This window comes from Leptonychotes weddellii, chromosome 5 (assembly GCF_054177405.1).
Source record: "Leptonychotes weddellii isolate Sample4059 chromosome 5, ASM5417740v2, whole genome shotgun sequence".
Lineage (NCBI taxonomy): Eukaryota > Metazoa > Chordata > Mammalia > Carnivora > Phocidae > Leptonychotes > Leptonychotes weddellii.
The window spans coordinates 154179338-154196941 of NC_138373.1; the positions used below are offsets into that span (position 1 = coordinate 154179338).

Consider the following 17604-nt stretch of genomic DNA (forward strand, 5'->3'; position numbering starts at 1 on the left):
AATAAAATCTTTTTTTTTTTTTTAAGATTTTATTTATTTATTTGACAGAGAGAGACACAGTGAGAGAGGGAACACAAGCAGGGCGAGTGGGAGAGGGAGAAGCAGGCGCCCCGTGGAGCAGGGAGCCCGATGCGGGGCTCGATCCCAGGACCCGGGGATCATGACCTGAGCTGAAGGCAGACGCTTAACGACTGAGCCACCCAGGCGCCCCAATAAATAAAATCTTTAAAAAAGAATTCTTTTAAACTCAATTAAGAAGTAGGCAAATAGTCCGAACAGACATTTCTCCAAGATATGCAAATGGTTCACGAATACACACAAGAAAAGACACTCAACATCATTCAACAGGGAAATGCAAATCGAAACTCCACGGACTGTTACACCAGCGTCGGCATCTCTACCACAGGTCCCTGGTCCACAAGGGCACTCAGTAAACACGGGAAGAACTCATCAGTGGACAAAGGGGCCTGGCAGACAGAGTTTCTCTCCACAGGCCATCCTGAGATGAAGAATGTGACTGTGAGCTCAGTAAAAGCAGCAGCCTGCTCCCTAGGAGCAGCGCTCACCCAGGTGCGAACCGTTAGACAAGGCTTCAGGCCTTTGAGGAATCTGTGTCCTAGCAGTAATCAGACCAACATCTGGAAGGAAGCGGCTAGTACTTTTGGTTTCCCTGGCAAGACCTCTTAAGAGAACCATCCATGGAGAAACGATGTTTCTCTGCTCACTCGACTGAAGTCCCACGGCTGGGTGAAAACCCAGGGCCCTGCACAACAGGCAGCTCAGGGGACCGCACATGCCCGTCTGTCCTTGGCGCATGGGAAACCTTCCATCCAGAGGGCTGAAGGTGCCAGGAGTCCTCCCACCCATCTCAGAGGAAGGCTCGCTCTGAAGGCCTGCTGCCCGAGAGTGAGCAGCAGGAAGGGGAGGTGGCTTTCTCCCTGACTTACCGTCCAAACACCTGTTGTTATACTTCTTATATGCAGTAATGGCATCGTCCTTCTTCACAAAGACCACCTCTGCTACCCCAGGATGGACCAGCCGAGCCCTTTTGAGGGCTCCACACACACAGAAAAGCTCCTGCAAACAACAGGAGGGGTTGGGGTTGTAGAAGAATTTGGGGCTGTTATCCTGCCTGCCTGCCATTCACACACTCCGGAGGGCTCTGGGTAGACTGGCAGCTGCACTCCAGTTGAATATGCCCAGCGCCCAGGATTTTGGGAGGTGCCGTTTTAGGTGGTGTCCCTGGGACATCCACAGGCCTCTCGATGTGGGACCAGATGAGGGGACGAGCCAAGCTGGCAGCAAGAAATGGGTCTGGGCTTCTAAGCCCTGGAGTCCGTGTGTCCTTCAGCAAGGCACCCCCAAAGACTTCCTGCTTCTGCACCCACTTTCTCAACAAGGTAACAGTTACAGAATTTCTCTAAGGGCCCAGTCATGAAAAGGAATGTGTAGGCTCATCAAAGGCAGTGGTAAATATGTCACCAGGGAATCTGGCAAGTTATTTAACTTCTCTGACAATGAGTCTTCTCTTCTGAAAAAAAGAAAAGGAATGGTCTCGCCTTCCTCCTAGGGTCGCTGAAAGCTCAACTGGGGGCATTTTTTAGGGCAATGCTCTGTAGGCGTGTGTTACCACCATCATCATGTCCCCTGGCGCCCCCACCTCCTTTTACAGGGCAGGAGGGGAGGCCAGAGAAGGAAGACAATGTGGAGATGGACCACGGAGGCCGGCCAGCACCCACGCCATGTCCTCACCTGCGACTCCCTCCACAAGGCTCTCATGAGGACAGAAGAGGTTTCTGCAGAGGTCACTGAAATGTTTTTCATGATAAAGTGGAAACTGTTAAATACCAAAACCAAGATACAGAACTGAATACTAAGTGTGATCCCAATTGTACTGCTGCTGTTCTCTCAACATTACCCATGTGGGGAAAGGGAGGGTGGCTACTGCCGGCGTTCAAGCTCATGGTGATCACCACAGGGGGGCCGTTCCCACTACTCTGTATTTTCAAAGATCCTGCCTACAAAGTACCTGCCACATACTAAGTGCCCAATAAACTGTAGCTATTACTACTTTTATAATCAGGAAAAGAAATCTATTTTAATTCTCTATTAACTTGTCAGGTATCAGACAAAGTAGGCTGCAACGCCCATTGTGTGTACCATGCGCTGGGGAGCCTGCTTACTTCTCAGAGCTATCACACAGCACTCGTGTTTCACACTCAAAACCACTGTCAAACGTGGTGGCCTTTATGGGCTGTTACAGAACTTGAAACTCAGCTGCAAAGAGACGCTGGAGTCCAGGTGCATTCCTTCTATGATCTGACAGTTCAGAGTTAAAAGGGCACCTGGATTTTTAAATTAATAGTGGTTTTTTTGGTGCCTAAATGAAAATAAGGTGGAAGAGAAGTCCTGGCTGCATCTGGCTCTGTCCTTACCAGGTTTAGGTTTTGCCCATGACTAAGGGCGGGACAGGACAGACCAGGGCAATCCAGGGGGGCCAACCACCAGATAACACTGATCTATCTCATTCCTTTTACTCTGGAATCATCATGAAAACCCCTAGAGGAGGCAGAAGTTCCAAAGACTCACAGGAAAATAGGAACCCCTGAGTTGTGAACCATGGGACTAGAGGATCCCATTCAAGACCCATCCAGCACGATGCCCTGGCCCTGGTTTAGTCGCTATGAAGAACAGAGTTAGCACAGCCAGCCCAACCGCTATCTTTTGAAAGACCTGCTTCCAAGGCCGGATCTTGGCTGGTGTCAGGCAACCTGGAACTGGGGAGGGCTCCCACCACCCTAGTTGATAAAAGTGGCTCACTGAGCCTAATCTATGCAAATAACGTGGTTTATGCTGAATACCTGCTTTCCCCCTAGGAGTCTGGAACGCTGGTATGCAGGGGCAGAGGGAGCCTACACGACTAGTTCCTAGTAAAGGCCCTGGGCACTGAGTCTGTACCGAGTTCCCTGCTTTCACGTATCACAGCTCGTTGCTGGGGGAATAAAGTGCATTCTGTGTGACTCCACTTGGGGAGGAATCCAGAAATTTGCACCTGTATTCCCCCAGCCTCTGCCCCACGAGCCCTTCTCTTTGCGGATTTTGCTCTATATCCTGTAATAAATCTCAGCCCCGACAGGACTCTCTGAGGAGTCCCGTGAGCCTCAGGGAATCAGTGTACCTGGGGGTGGTCTTGGGGCCCCTTGACACAGACGTGGTTTGAGAGCTAGAATCCTGGCAGGACACAGTACTCACCACAATGTCTTCCTCAGTGACTCGAGGGTGCAGATTGTTCACGGTCATCTTGGTGCCTTCCAAAGGGCTGAGGACAGGCTGCCAGACAAGACAGTTCCCAGAATCAGACAACAGCTGTGCACTCAGCAGCAGCATGCGAGTGACCAGGAAGGCCCAGAGGAAAGCCCCCTAGGGAGCCTGTCACAGTCATGCCCCACCACAACGCTCAGGGCCCGAAACTCTCTCACCACCTCCGAGATACGCCCGACACTCGCAGGCCTCTGAGCCTCTGCATGGAATGCCAATCACGTGCCAAGACCCACCCAGCTCAGGTGACACCTTCTCCTTAAAGCCTTCCCGACTTGCCCAGTAAATCAAATGCTCTTTCCTCAGTGGTCCCAGCAGCTCTCCTCGGGGCAGACCTCTGTTCTATTCACCAGAGTTGCTCAGTCTGCAGCTCCGTTTCTTCTACTCACCCGCAAGCTTGTCGCTGAGGCTTGGTTTGCTCATTTGTAAAATGGAGGTGGCAATGCCCACCTCACGGAGGTGCTGTGAGGACTCAACAGCGTACACACAACACACAGCCCACCCAGCACAGGCTGACTCTCAACAAGGAGGGGTGCAGTCGCTTCCCCTCCTTCACCTTAGCCTCACCTCAGCAGGTGGGAGCTCTTTCGGGGGCTCCTCCTTGTTCACTAGTGTCCGAGACATGCTGGTCAAGGCTTTTGTTCGAACAGAGGAGGGGAGGGCAGGAGCCGTGTATGCATCATTCTGAACCACTTTGGTGAGAGGGAGGGCCTTAGACATGGAGAACTTGGAACTGCTCAGTCCGGCCTAAACAAAGAGGCAGATAGGAATCTGAGAAGCAAGAGAAGAAGGCAAGAGAGAAGCCCTATGGGGCCGACAACCCCCACCCCCAAGGCCTCCCAGCTCCCCAACTCCATTAGAGATCTGGAGCCAAAAAGGCTGCCTGTGACTTCCCCCAAGGAAGGGGCTGGAGGGGAGAAACGCAGTCTGCCCACGTGCTCACAGAAGCCACGCTCCAGTGCAGGAAACCCCTGGGGAGAAACTTCCATGCAGGCCTGACCTGGAGCCACAGGCCTACCCAGACCACTGAAATTTTTTGAAAACCTACAATTTGGGGCTAAGCAGAAGGCCAAAAGCTTAGAGTCAAGTTCATTCCCAGATATGTTTCTATCACAATGGGCTGATCATCAGCTCTGAGCTGGCCTGGCAGAGGAACCCACCCTTCAGAAGGTCTAGACTCCCAGCTTCTTGGTTCCCGTTTCTGCCACACGGAGGCACCATGCGTAGCCCTGGCCTGCCTGGCTCCCAGACCGCGAGGGACATGTTGGCAGAGTCGCCGTGCAAGCCAGCAGAAACCGTTCCCTCCCTCCCCTGCCCTCCCTAACCGGGGATGGGGTCCTTTGGAAATATAAACAAGGAAACTCCTTGGTATGAATGTATCTGAAGAAAAACACGTATGAGGCAGAAACGGCGGGTGACCTTGCTGACTGAAGACCGTGCCCCCAAGGTACTGACTCAGGAAGAAGGGAGGGCTGCAGCCGCCAGAGGGGCAGAGTATGGGGCAGGGTTGGTGCACCAGCTTCTCCGAAGCAAATGAAACATCTTCCTGGGCCCCACATTTCTTAAACTGCTTTTTGATTACTGACGGCCAGTACAGTATGGTACACGCGGCCTGGGAGCCAGACTGTGTAAACGTGACTCTTAGATCCGCTACTTATAAGCTGGGTGATACTGAACATATTTTAACCTCTCTGGGCTGATCCCTCACCTGTAAAATAGGACTAATAACAGCACCCACCTTACTGGGTAGGAGAGTAGGGCAGTCTTAAATTAGGTAACACAAATACCGCATTCTTTCAAGTAGAGTGAGCCAGGAACTGAGCCAGCTGACCGCTCCCCTGGCAGCAGACCTTAGCAGTTCAACCATGCAAAGGCCCAGCCCCTTCCAAACCATTCCGCTTTAAGAACTTCAGCGGTAACCAGGAAACTGGGCCATTCACTCAATGCGGTGACAAAAACAGAGTCTTTGGGCCTCTGAAGGCCAAACAAAGGCACTTGGCTCAGTGCCCCCTGGCTGCCCTCCCTGTCACGGGCTATACCCGCTGCTGCTGGCCACCCTGACGGTCCCAGATACTGCTCTCGTTCCTTCTCTGAGTGGGATCTGCCCAGCAGCCTAGTCTAGTCTAGCAAGCTTGCCCGGCATGCAGGCTGCACCCGGTGGAGTGCACACGAAAGGTGCAGCTTACTCCTGCTAACACACCGACTGAGGGGATCCGGTGTCAAGAACGGGCCAGAGCTGCTGACCATGGAGGGAAGAGGACATGCAGAACGTCCTGCCACAAAGGAAAGAAAAGGCGATTCCCTCCTCTGGGACCTCACATTTCCCCTGCAGGGTCTCAAACAGCAAGCGGAAGCTGCAGCCCTGCACCTTACTAGCTGTGGGGCCTCAAGCACAGCACTGGACCCCCTGGTCTCAGCATGTATAAGCCAGGGGTTGCATTAGCAGTTCTGAAATTCTTATGACCCACATGAAGAAAGATTTCTGAATTGAAAGGCCGTACTCTCCACCACCTCGCCCATCCACCGGACCAGATACACATGGTGAGTGGAAGGAAAACATAAAATGTCTTACCACGTGGTGAAGAAAGCCACCCGAGGCTGCAAATTTCATCTGTTTACTAGGAATGGGAGCTACAGAGTCATCATCATCTTCCAAATCATATAAATTCTGAAAAGAAAAAAAAAAGCTAACGTGGCCTGCAGGCCCTCAGAAGACATTTGGAGCAAGAACAGCAAGACACATGGAGCCAGTAGCTGGAGGGAGACGCGGGTGGGGGGCAGGGGAGGACCGGGGGAGACCGGCCTGGGAGTCAAATCCTCACAGGCCGGCTCTCCACCCACAAGGGCCCAACAAAAGTGCTGCAACCTCCACGTACACGAGAACTACCTTTCCACAAGCAGGCAACACCTAGAAACACCTTAAAACATGTGTTTATAATCTTGGTTTAGAAAGTTCATCCTTGGCAGTCTGGCCTACAGAAATAAATCCAAACCCCAGAAAGAGCTTTAGCCACAAAGATGTTCACAGAAGGATTTCTAACAGTGAAAATTAGAGGAAAATGGCTTAAATAAACTGGAACATCAACTCAATGGATTATACAGTTATTAAAAATGTTTAGAGTAAATGTGAATCACAGAAGTGCTTAAGTTATAAAGTGAAAACAAAAGGACACAAAATTGGATAATAATATAATAGGGTGCCTGGGTGGCTCAGTTGGTTAAGCGACTGCCTTTGGCTCAGGTCATGATCCCGGAGTCCCGGGATCGAGTCCCACATCGGGCTCCCTGCTCGGCGGGCAGTCTGCTTCTCCCTCTAACCCTACCTCCTCTTGCGCTGTCTCGCTCCCTCTCTCTCTCAAATAAATAAATAAAATCTTTAAAAAAAAAAAAAAAATATAATAATACGCACACAACTACGACTAGGCATTAACTCAATAATAATGACACTTAAAAACACAAAAAACCAAGAAGGAGCCAGGGCAGAATTTCAACAGCAGCTGGCTTTGGAGAGCAGGAGCACAAGAACTCTTTTTTCCTTCTTTTTCTTTCTCTGTTTTGCAAGTGTTCTATATTAAGCACACACTACTTTATTTTTATTTATTTTTAAAGATTTTATTTATTAATTTGAGACACAGAGATAGAGAGAGAGCATGAGCAGGGGGAGAGGCAGAGTTGAGAAGCAGGCTCCCCGCTTAGCCAGGAGCCCGATGTGGGGCTCGATCCCAGGATCCTGGGATCATGACCTGAGCCAAAGCCAGACGCTTAACCATCTGAGCCACCCAGGCGCCCCAAGCACACACTACTTTAATAACAAAAAATAGAAGACTTTCAATTTGCCTCTCTGCCCCTTGCATACCCAACCCCCCACTGTAAGTTTATTTTTATTTTTTTTTTTAAACTCAAACTGCAGGGGCTCCTGGGTGGCTCAGTTGGTTGAGCGTCCGACTCTTGGTTTCAGCTCAGGTCATGATCTCAAGGTTGTGGGCTCTGGCAGGGAATCTGCTTGGGTTCTCACTCTCCCTCTGCCCCTTCCCCCGTTCGCACGCACTCTCTAAAATAAATCTTTGAAAAAATAAAAATAAAAGTAAATAGATGCCTGGGTGGTGCAGTCAGTTAAGCGTCTGCCTTGGGCTCAGGTCATGACCCCAGGGTCCTGGGATCGAGTCCCACATCGGGCTCCTTGCTCAGTGAGGAGCCTGCTTCTCCCTCTGCCACACCCCCTGCTCATGCTCTCTCTCTGACAAATAATAAAAATTTTTAAATAAAAAAAAAATAAGTAAAACTAAAAGTAAATAAAAGTAAATAAAACTCATAAACTGCAAAAACCCAAATGTAATCCCTCCAATTCCTCACACTGGGAACCTTGGGCCAGGCCTCATTAATCCACCTAGCGGAGCTCCTCAAAGCACACGCCCGTGTACACATACACACCGTACGCACACTCACGCCCACATACTCACGTTCTCACTCTCTCACCTGTTTGGCCGGGTGGTTATTGACAACATTGATCCTCATTCCAGCAGGATGGGTGTGCAGCGGTGCCATGACCTTCTGCTGGGGGACCTAGAAACACACAGAGATCGTGATTCATCTCCGGGGGTCCACACATGTTCTCCACGAGAAAGGAATCACTGAACCTGAAATATGGTGGCCCTCAGCTGTGGCCTGTGGTAACCTCCAGAGTGCCTCGTGCCCAAAGCAGGAGCGACAGGAAGCCTCGGCATCCTGCTCAGTGAACCTGGCTCAGTAAATGTTCGCCACCGCTGCTGTTCCTGTTCCCGAAGTCGCCGTGACCGCTGAATGCTGTCTGCATCCCCTCTGGTGGCTGTGCAAGCGCCCAGTGCCCTGGATGAGGGGCCGGGTCTGACTAGGCTCCTGCCCCGGGCCTCCCACGGACGACTGTGTTAACTCTGGGCACAGTAATTCACAGCCCTGAGACCCAGAGTCTTTTATAAAACTGGGGTAATGGTCCCAGAGTTGTGGTGAGAGATACATTAGGTCCTATGTGTGAAGTGCCTGCCACACAGCACACGCCCCACGAGTATCTTGTCTTTTCCCCTCTCTTCCCTGCATCGCTAGCTCACTGGAGAAAGTCACTTTTTCTGGAGCCCCCTTTCTTCTCCATAAAACTAGATTAAAACCTTGCCTCCCTCATACAGTTACTGTACAAACACTTGGGAGAACTGTCATTTTGCCCCAACACTCTGGGCCCCCACTCCCTGCCTGAATCCACAGTTGTTCCTGGCTCCCCAGGAACATATGGCAAGAGTCACACCTACCTGGATGGTTTTGGTGAGCTTCAGGGCAGGGGTCACTGTCCCGATGGGTGGGCTCAGGAAGGTGGCTGGGGAATTCCGCTTCAAGCTGATCTTCTCGCGGGCATCGGCCACCTGGCGGGGCTTCGGGGGCGCCGTGCTCTGCTGCTTGCGCGAGTTCAGCATCTCTCTGGCATCCTGCACTTTCCCTTTGATCCGGAACCGAGCATCTTTTTGCAAAAGCTTTTCCCGGGCATCCTTAACTCCCAGCTTGAGCCGGGCGTCCGAGAGGCCAATCTTCTGCCGGGCATCAAATCTCTGCTGGAAAGTGGCAGTGCGGGCTGGCTGGCTGAGGAGGCTCTGCTGGATCCCGACACGAGATCGAACACCTCCGACTCCTGGTCTGGCGTTGAGACTGCAAGTAAAAACGGCAATATTAAGCGGATCTGGGTTATCAATAGTACCCCATGGAAGTAGAGCCGTCGTAATACTGGGAACAGGGGGGAGTTCCTGGAGAAACCAGAAATCTGCTCGCTGTCTGAGGAAACAATTAAACCTATATTGAAACTTCTTTCCTAGTTTATGGCTTTTAACTTTGCCTTGCAAAGAAAATTAGGAAGAAGGGCCTGGTGGTTTCTGTCACTTAGGTAAGACTGTTTTGCTCCCTAGACCAGGTGTTCTGAGACACCATTAGGGACAATAACCTACAAATGATGCTAGTCAAAAAAAAAAGCATATCCCCAAATATCCTAATCCCACACACCTGAAGAGCAACTTCAGTTTCCAAAGTTCTTCCACAGCCGTGCTCTCAGTCATCCCCCAGCACTCTGTGAGGTGGGCCAAACAGGCCTGGAGAAGAAATGATTAACGAAAGTGCCCAGCATGCCCCTGGCAGCCCAGGCCTCCGGTGCCGGCAGATGCCCCCCTGGGCTGGGAGTGGAAGCTAGTCCGCTAACAGACCAAAGACACAAGGACTTGGTAGGAAAGAAAAAGTCACTGAGTGGTTTCCAAACACCAAACGTGTGGGTATTTCCCTCACATCAACTGTTCTTGAACTCTCTGGACACCACCTGGGTGTCCTACAATTCAATCTGACACTACCTACCCAGAGTCAGCACAAGAGACTCCCCTCACTTCAGATGCCAGTCCCAAGTCCTGGGCTTCCCACACTTCTGACAGACTAGCTAAAATTGAGGGGACCCACACCCCCTCAAGTTCGAGAATGAATTTGCTAGAATGGCTCACAGAACACAGCAAAAATAGTTTACTTACTAGTATCAGTTTATTATAAAGGATACAATTCAGAAAACAGTCAAATGGAAGAGAGGCATAAGGTACAGGGGAAGGGGTGTGGAGTTTCCATATCCTCTCTGGGTGCACCACCCTCCCAGCACGTAGCTGTGTTCACCAACCCAGAAGCTCCCCCAAATTCCATTGTATAGGGGGTTTTATGGAGGTCCCATTATGTAAGCAAGGTTGACTGAATCACTGGCCATTGATGACTGACTCAATCTCCAGCCCCTCTCCCCTCCCTGGAGGTTGGGGGTTAGGGAGTGGGGTAGGGCTCCAAGTTCCAACTAATCATGCCAAGGTCTTTCTGGCAACCACCCCCATCCTGAAACTATCCAGGGGCCCATCAGGCATCACCTCATTAGAACATAAGATGCTCCTATGTAACTCAGGAAACTCCCACGAGTTTTAGGAACAGTGTGCCAGGAACCAGGGATAAAACCAAGTATGTATTTATCACACTCACCACCACCAAGAATGTCAAATTCAGAAACTGTTAAGATTGGAAATGAACTAAACTCCATTAAACAGGCCCCATTTGCTTGTGGGGTTCCTTTGTTGGCCCTTCAGTGGCTTGTGAGGAAAGCGAAGACCATTCCAAGTACAATCCTGGAAGTCCTTCCTGGTGTCCGCAGGCTGCTCCCTCGCTCCACCTGCGCACCATACCACGAGGCCGCTCTACCCCGGCCTCTCGCAGCAGGTGCCCTGCCTGGGGACTCCGGCTCCCAAGGCAACATCTCCTCTTGGGGAAACCCTCCCTCACTGATTCTTCCAGGACAACCCTCCTTTGTGCCTGTCTACATCTGCTTGTTTTCTCTTCCCCATTGGACTGGGAAGAGGCAGAATGGGCCCAGTGCTTTGTAAGTGGTGTTGAACCCTGACTGAGCATTAGAAACTCCTGTGGAACTGCTTAAAAACACAGCTGTCCAGACCCCACCCCACAGCTACTAAATCTAAAATCTGGGTGAAGGCCTGGGCATCTGCACTTTTGACTCCACAAGCGATCCTGGATGACGGCAGTGTTCAGAATCTCTGACCTGGTGTTAGAAGGCAAAACTCTACCGAACAAGTTCCTATACGGTTTCCCACATCTGTGTCCAGGCCTCCCTAGAGGCCTCCTGCACACTGGGCAAGTCAGCGGGTGCTCCTACTGCCTCACCCTTCCCCAACTGATTGGAGGGAGACTATCCACCAGCTCCTGTGCGAACAGCAGGAGCACAGCCAAGGTACCAGTAAAGGCAAATCTGGACCTTCATCTTGTTATCCTTTGACCAGTGGAAACACCTGCTGTCCCCAGTATGCTAGAGGACTGCCTAAGGCAGCGATGCACGTACCAATTTTCTTTGAAAAATGGCAAATTACTTTAGGATTTAATTACTTTCCAATGGGTCTACACAAGAACTGGGTGGAAGAGAGAGGGAAAGGGTTATTTGCAGAATTGGTCAGTTAAGTTTAAGGTGGGGGTGGGGGTGGGGTGCCCTACTTGTTGGTCCCTGTCCTATTTTCTCCTGTAAAGGAATGGGTTTAAAAACAAAACAAAAGGCAAGGCCAAAAGGAATGGGGTGTTTAGGGAGTTCAGGAAGCACAATTAGGGAGACGGCAACAAGTGCATGTGGCAGAGCCCACCCGCCCCTGGAGCGGCCCACCTCGGTTCATGGTCTGCAAGGTCTTGACAATCGTGGGGCTATGCTCTGTAGTGGCGCTGAAACCCACCGCTACTTGAGGGGCCCCTGGAATTGATGAAGGGCACACAAACTTCTTAATAAAGCCCAACCCCCAGGGCCAAGTAGCAGGCGAAGTAACCCCACTGATTGGTTTAAGTGCTTTCAGCTCCCTACATCTGTTGATGATGCCCATCAAAGAAATGCAACAAGGGCGCCTGGGTGGCTCAGTCGTTAAGCGTCTGCCTTCGGCTCAGGTCATGGTCTCAGGGTCCTGGGATCGAGCCCCGCATCGGGCTCCCTGCTCAGTGGGAAGCCTGCTTCTCCCTCTCCCACTCCCCCTGCTTGTGTTCCCTCTCTCGCTGTGTCTCTGTGTCAAATAAATAAAATCTTTAAGAAAAAAAAAAAAAGAAATGCAACAGGCTAGCAGTTCAGCCCAGGAGCTACTACTGAAGGCCTACTCGTAAAATGCGGAAAAGGATTTTTTTTTTTTTTTAGATTTCACCCGTTTATTTGACAGAGAAAGACACACAGCGAGAGAGGAAACACAAGCAGGGGGCGTGGGGGAGGGAGAAGCAGGCCTCCCGCGGAGCAGGGAGCCCAATGCGATGGGGCTCTATCCCTAGGACGCCGGGATCATGACCTGAGCTGAAGGCAGACGCTTAATGACTGAGCCACCAGCCGCCCCGGGAAAAGGATTTTGATCAACATTTACCGTCCAGATCCGGACAAAACCAGAGTCAGTGGAAAGCACTCCAGATAAAACTATTCACTTACCACGCACGGGGCCTCTCTGAAGCCAGAGGCCTTGGGCTGGGAAATCAAGTCACCACAAAGAGCATGGTAGGAGCACTCTTGTTCCAGGAGGGGGAGGCCCAAAGCCTCTGGGGACCCTGCATACAACCAGACGCCCGTAGGGCTGAGAGGGCTGGGGAGAGCTGAGTGTGCCCCAGGCCCTGGGAACAACACCCCACGGCCCACAGCTTGCAGCCTCCTGGCTCTCGAAGCTCTGGTGGGCGCCTCCTGCCCTCAAGAGCGTTCCCTCATCTCCCTTAGCACTTCCACAGTCCGAGGCGCCCTCCCTGGGGCAGTGGAACCTTGGACACAAGTACCGCAGAGGCGCTCACTGTGCTGAATCCCGAGGCTCTGTTTCCAAACCTGTACCTTGTGCAGGACGAGGAGCCTCTCAGGGGCACACCCTGCATCTCCCCGCCTGGGGCAACCCTGCGGTGCAGCCCTGCATCGGGTGGATGGAAAAAAGGCTCGAAGAGCTTTCCGCTCCTGAGCACCCGCTAAGTGCCAGGGACCCTACAGGGCCCCCCTCCCCCAGAACTCCTCCTTTCACCCTCCCACCCGTGAGAATGAGGCTGTCGAGCACATGTGACAGGTGAGGAGGCTCTGCTGAAGGCCGCCCTGGGCTTGCCCGTATCCAGTTAGAGCGCATGGGTCAAAAATAATGACCAGAACTTGAAGAGTTAAAGAGGGGGTGTGCTGTCCCCAGGCTGAGGAACAGCTCACGCTCACAGCCACACGGAGGGTGAGAACAGGTCTATCTGGGGGTGGGAGGGGACGTGGCCGGGGAGGCAGGAGCACGAGGAAGCTACTTCCCAGGTTACACCAGTTCCTTCAACCCCTTTCATGAACAGCTCTAGCAGCCTCAGTGCTCAGGCTTTTCATCATCACTGCTCCTCCTCCCGCATGAAGAGACGGCTGTTCATCCCAGCAGGCAGCAGCGCCGGGGACAAGGCAGGCATTAGTCATCAGGAATTTTTCAAATAAACACTCCTGCTAGGAGTGGGTCTCCAAAACAGAGAGTTCGTGGTGTTACCCTCCTGTTCTAAGAACTGATGAGGGCTTCCTAACAAAGCCCAAGCCCTCGGCAGAGCCTCTGGTCTGGCCCCAGCTTCTGCCCGCAGCCTCACCTCCCACTGCACACTCTCTGATGTTCCCGAAACACATTCTGCACATTGGGCCTCAACGTTGGGGAGAGGGGCGGCGGAGGCGTGGAACAAGGCTCTGCACTGCCCCACACGGACACAATGCACCCCCGCCCTGCTTCCAGGGCCCCGCTAGGTGCTCCACGGGGTCCTGGGAAGAGCACTGTGGGTGAGAGAGCCAGGGTCCCCACTGGAACCTCACACTCTCTGCCAGGCCCCGACCACAGCTGGCTCTGGACAGATGTCCAGTCTGAAGGATCAGGCCTTTGAGGGGGGCCCCGGATTACTATTATAAAGTGGATTTTAATCCATGGGGTCTTTGGGTTAGAGTTACGTGTACTGAGGTCACCTTTACAAGGAGAAAACACAGATTAGTTCTGTTACAGAGAGCCAACCCTGAATTAGGTGCTTCACAGACACGTCCCCTTACCCTCCAAGAGTCTTGTGCAGATGTTTTAAATCCCATTTCTTCCCCTCCAAGTTACGTAACAACTAATTTTCCTCCCCTGTGTTTTAGGTCTACATTTCCTTTATCTTACTTCAACAAGGAAACAAGCAGTGAGTACCAGGACCAGAGCCCTGCCCTGAACTGAAAAGTTGACCAACCCCCTTCCCCACGGCTCCAAGGACTCCCCAGACAGGGCAGCTGGGCCAGAGCTGCTCAAACCCACCACACCCATGGTCCGACCTTCCTACGAAGGCTGCCTGCCACCTTAGATGAACCTTCTCTAACTAGGAGGTGGCAGTGGACAGACAGCAATCTTCTGAGAGCTCAACAAATCAAACCACAGTGGGTGACTTTGCAAACTTGACCCGCAGTACGCTCACAGCTTCAGGAAAAAACCGACAAGAACAGGCCCGCACTGCAGGTGGTGCCCCGTGCTGTCCTGGGGAGACTCATCCATGGGTCCTGGGCATGGAGGAGAGCGCCTCACCCAGCTGAGTGAAGTATCACTCAAAACTCTCCCTTTCTGTATTTTCACATTAATCATCGAAATCTTTTGATGATTAACTGGGGCCCAGGTAATAATAATGACAACGACCCCTTTCTTGACTTACATGGTGTGATGAACACAAAACCGAATGGCTGCTCTGAAGAACAAGCACATTCCATGACCTGTGGGCAAACAGGTTATTTACACTTCCACAGTTTCTTCTGCTATTTTGACGAAGAGGAAGAAAGTTTTTGGAGATCATCACTGGTTCTACTTAAATGACCAAGCACAAAGTTCCTCCTGGGACCTCCATGCAATGCCATTCCCTCATTCCCAGGAAGGGCAGAGTTCTTCCAGGAAGCATGTAAGACAGAATATGCTTACTGTAGGAAATTAGCTTAGACCTTTCAGTTCTTGACAGGGATGCCCTGGATGTAGTCTTCATTGTCCTTGCAAGTAAAAATAAAAATGACGTTTCCACCAGGTTTAACCCAAACACAGCATGCAGACCAAACCAGTATGTAGAGTCTGTTGCACATTCCCCCAATCCAATCTTCGTGTAACAGCAAGGCAATATTCTCTCACATATTCTCACACAAAATTGGAATGTTACTTCTATATTTAAAAGCCTTCAATAATGATGCTGAGAGCTAACATCTACTGGACACTTAGAACCATCAGATACTTTTAAAGTACTTTAGATATATGAATTCACTTAGTCCTAACAATCACCTAACAAAATAAATATTATCTACATTTTATAAATGAGAGAGATATGGAATGGTTAAGTAACTTGCATAAGATCATGTGGAGGGGCACCTGGGTGGCTCAGTCCGTTAAGTGTCTGCCTTCAGCTCAGGTCATGATCTCAGGGTCCTGGGATCAAGCCCCAAGTCAGGCTCCCTGTTTAGCAGAGAATCTGCCTCTCCCTCTGACCCGCCCCTCTCTCATGCTCTCTCTCTCAAATAAATAAAATCTTAAAAAAAAAGAAAAAAGATCACGTGGAAAGTGAGAGAAGGGACTCGAAACTTCACAGGTTGACTCTAAGGCTCCAACGCTTACCTATTGCCCCCCATCGGGGAGGGGTTTGGGCTTCTACTCCTTCAAAAGAAAGATCCACGATAATTGCCCTCACTTGCTGAACACTTACTACCTGGTACAAACTTTACACATTTTTATATTCTCATACTTAATCTCCTCACAACCACCTGCCAGGAACCATTACTACAAATGAGGAAACGGCCCAGCTCAAAAGTCATCTTGCCAGGGAGGCACAGAACCCAACAACAGGCCCACCAGGGCACCACGTCTGCCTCATTGCACAGTTCCCGTTCATCCCATGGATCCCACCCAATGCCCAACACGAGACTCTGCACACATCGGCGCCAAGAAAGTACAGACCCAACAGACAGTAACAGACCGACTGCAGTCAGGAACCGAGGGGAGTGATTGCAGAAAGGGCATGTCCTGGGAAACTGGTTCATTCAGCCACTGTCCAGCAAACCTATGAAACCCAGACAGACTTCGAAGTGGCCAGAGGACTCAGCACCAACTCCACACCAGTTATTAGAGGGAAGACCTAGGAGAGAACTACTCACAGAGCAGAACTACTCACATAGCACAGACTGAGTAAATTAATGCTTCCTGTGTGCCTGTTATGAACGAACCCAGGTGAAGCGCTGGCTGGTGAATTACGTGGTGGCGGCAGGTGCAGTGGATATGCGTGCAGGGGGGTGGGGGTGGGGGACTACATTTCAGTTAGCAACAGAAAGGATCTATTTTCTAGCCACCCGCACACGGGAGGTATTAGTAAACATCTGCTAAGTGAATGACGTCTGAGAAACAGCATCTAACATCTTTACAGCCTGTTTACAAAGACACTTGAACTAATGCAACGTGTGCTGGAGAACTACTGGCCGGCTTCCCACTTCTTCATACAGGTGAACCGGACCTCATAAAGGCTGGAAATGGGTAACAATATTTAAGGGTCCAGAGGAAATTTGGGGCACATCACCGCAAATCATCTTCTCAGATCCAGAACAGTCTTCTCCGACAACTCGGAGCTACAACCATCACGAAGCTCTAACCTCCAGTCCCACCTGTTTTTTTTTTTGCCCAAGCCTGAGGCCAACTAGAGGGTACTCAGCCCCGACTCTCAGCTCTCCGTGGCCTCGGACAAGTCACTCACTCTACTTCTCCCGGCCTCAAGCTCTCCGTCTGCAAAATGGGGAAAATATCAATACCTGGCCGATACGGCGGCGAAAAGAGCAAATGGGACAGTAGTTACATGAAAGCGCTTAGAGAACTTGAAACGCCGCGCAACGGAGACAAGTGTTAATAGAGGCGGCAGAGCGGGGAAGCGCACCTAGGATTTGGGAGTTAAGGTCTGGGTCTCAGCTTCGGCGGTAACACGCAGAGTCTGAGCAAGTCACTTCCCCGTAAACTTCACTCGTCCTAACTCTAAGGCCGCGCGGAGATCGGGGAGCACCGGGACCCGAGGGCCAGTCTTCCCAAGGGAGGGGGCTGCGCCGGGAAGACCTTCCGGACCCCTCCCCCCACGGGACGCCCACCCCCACCCCCAGGGCCGCTCCCACGAATGGGGCGCCCCGGCCTCGCCGCCGCCGCCAGCGGCCCCGCCGGCCTCCCCGGAGCGACGGCGCTTCCAACCAGTGCCGACGGCCGAGCGGCTGGGCCCGCGGCGGCGGCGGGGCCGGGCCAATGAGGAGCGCGGCTGCGGCAGGGGGCGGGCGCACACGGCGCTCCGCGTCGCTCCCGGGCCGCTCCCTCCCCTGCCCCGAGCCCCGCTAGGCTGCCGGCCCTGAGCACCGGAGGGAGAAAAGGCCGCTCACCGCCCCTTCGTCGCAGCCCCGCGTTTCCGGATGAGCTCGTCCAGGGAGATGTCCGCCATCTTGCACTGCCGAGCGAGCCGCAAGAAGCTTAGGCTCCCTCGGCCCTCGAGCCCGCCCCTTCGGCCGCTACGGAGCAACTAGCTGCTTCCGGCGTGCGGCGCACGAACTCTCGCGACAGCTCAAACCAGGCAAAAACCGGAAGGGGCGGGGAGATCCCGTGAGCCTTTGCGACGCCAGCTCCTTATCTGCATACGGCGGTCGGCGCAACTACCGTTGCGGGTTCTTTCTAGACACCAAATAAAATGGAAAGCGACATAAACAACTAACTAAATGAGTAAGACAAACTGCAAAGGAACTGG

The 17604-nt window shown here is 52.0% G+C and overlaps 1 protein-coding gene across 2 annotated transcripts; it reads right to left on the reverse strand.

Moving 5' to 3' along the window:
• Positions 1-534: 534 nt before the first annotated feature.
• On the reverse strand, positions 535-17408 carry POLDIP3 (DNA polymerase delta interacting protein 3). 2 transcript variants are annotated; one of them, XM_006732392.3, is made up of 8 exons: positions 16762-16965; positions 9337-9422; positions 8598-8988; positions 7795-7881; positions 5891-5986; positions 3886-4065; positions 3253-3330; positions 535-1077 (listed from the first exon to the last, which is right to left on the reverse strand). In XM_006732392.3, exons 2-8 carry the CDS (start codon positions 9387-9389, stop codon positions 550-552), a joined length of 1413 nt encoding a protein of 470 aa, XP_006732455.2. In that variant the 5' UTR covers positions 9390-9422; positions 16762-16965; the 3' UTR covers positions 535-549. The 2 variants fall into 2 exon arrangements, with proteins under 2 accessions (XP_006732455.2, XP_081678703.1); XM_081822577.1 differs by lacking the exons at positions 9337-9422; positions 16762-16965 and adding an exon at positions 17246-17408.
• Between the last annotated feature and the right edge of the window lie 196 nt (positions 17409-17604).

Bases quoted from the DNA above. Each gene is read 5' to 3' on its own strand.
- POLDIP3 (XM_081822577.1), bottom strand. From the start codon at position 17,304: ATGGCGGACATCTCCCTGGACGAGCTCATCCGGAAACGCGGGGCTGCG. The intron at 7,882-8,597 runs GTAGGTGTGACT...GTGTGTTTCTAG, and splicing joins AGCTCACCAAAACCATCCAG to GTCCCCCAGCAGAAGGTCAT. The intron at 4,066-5,890 runs GTAAGACATTTT...CTCTTTGTTTAG, and splicing joins GTGGCTTTCTTCACCACGTG to GCCGGACTGAGCAGTTCCAA.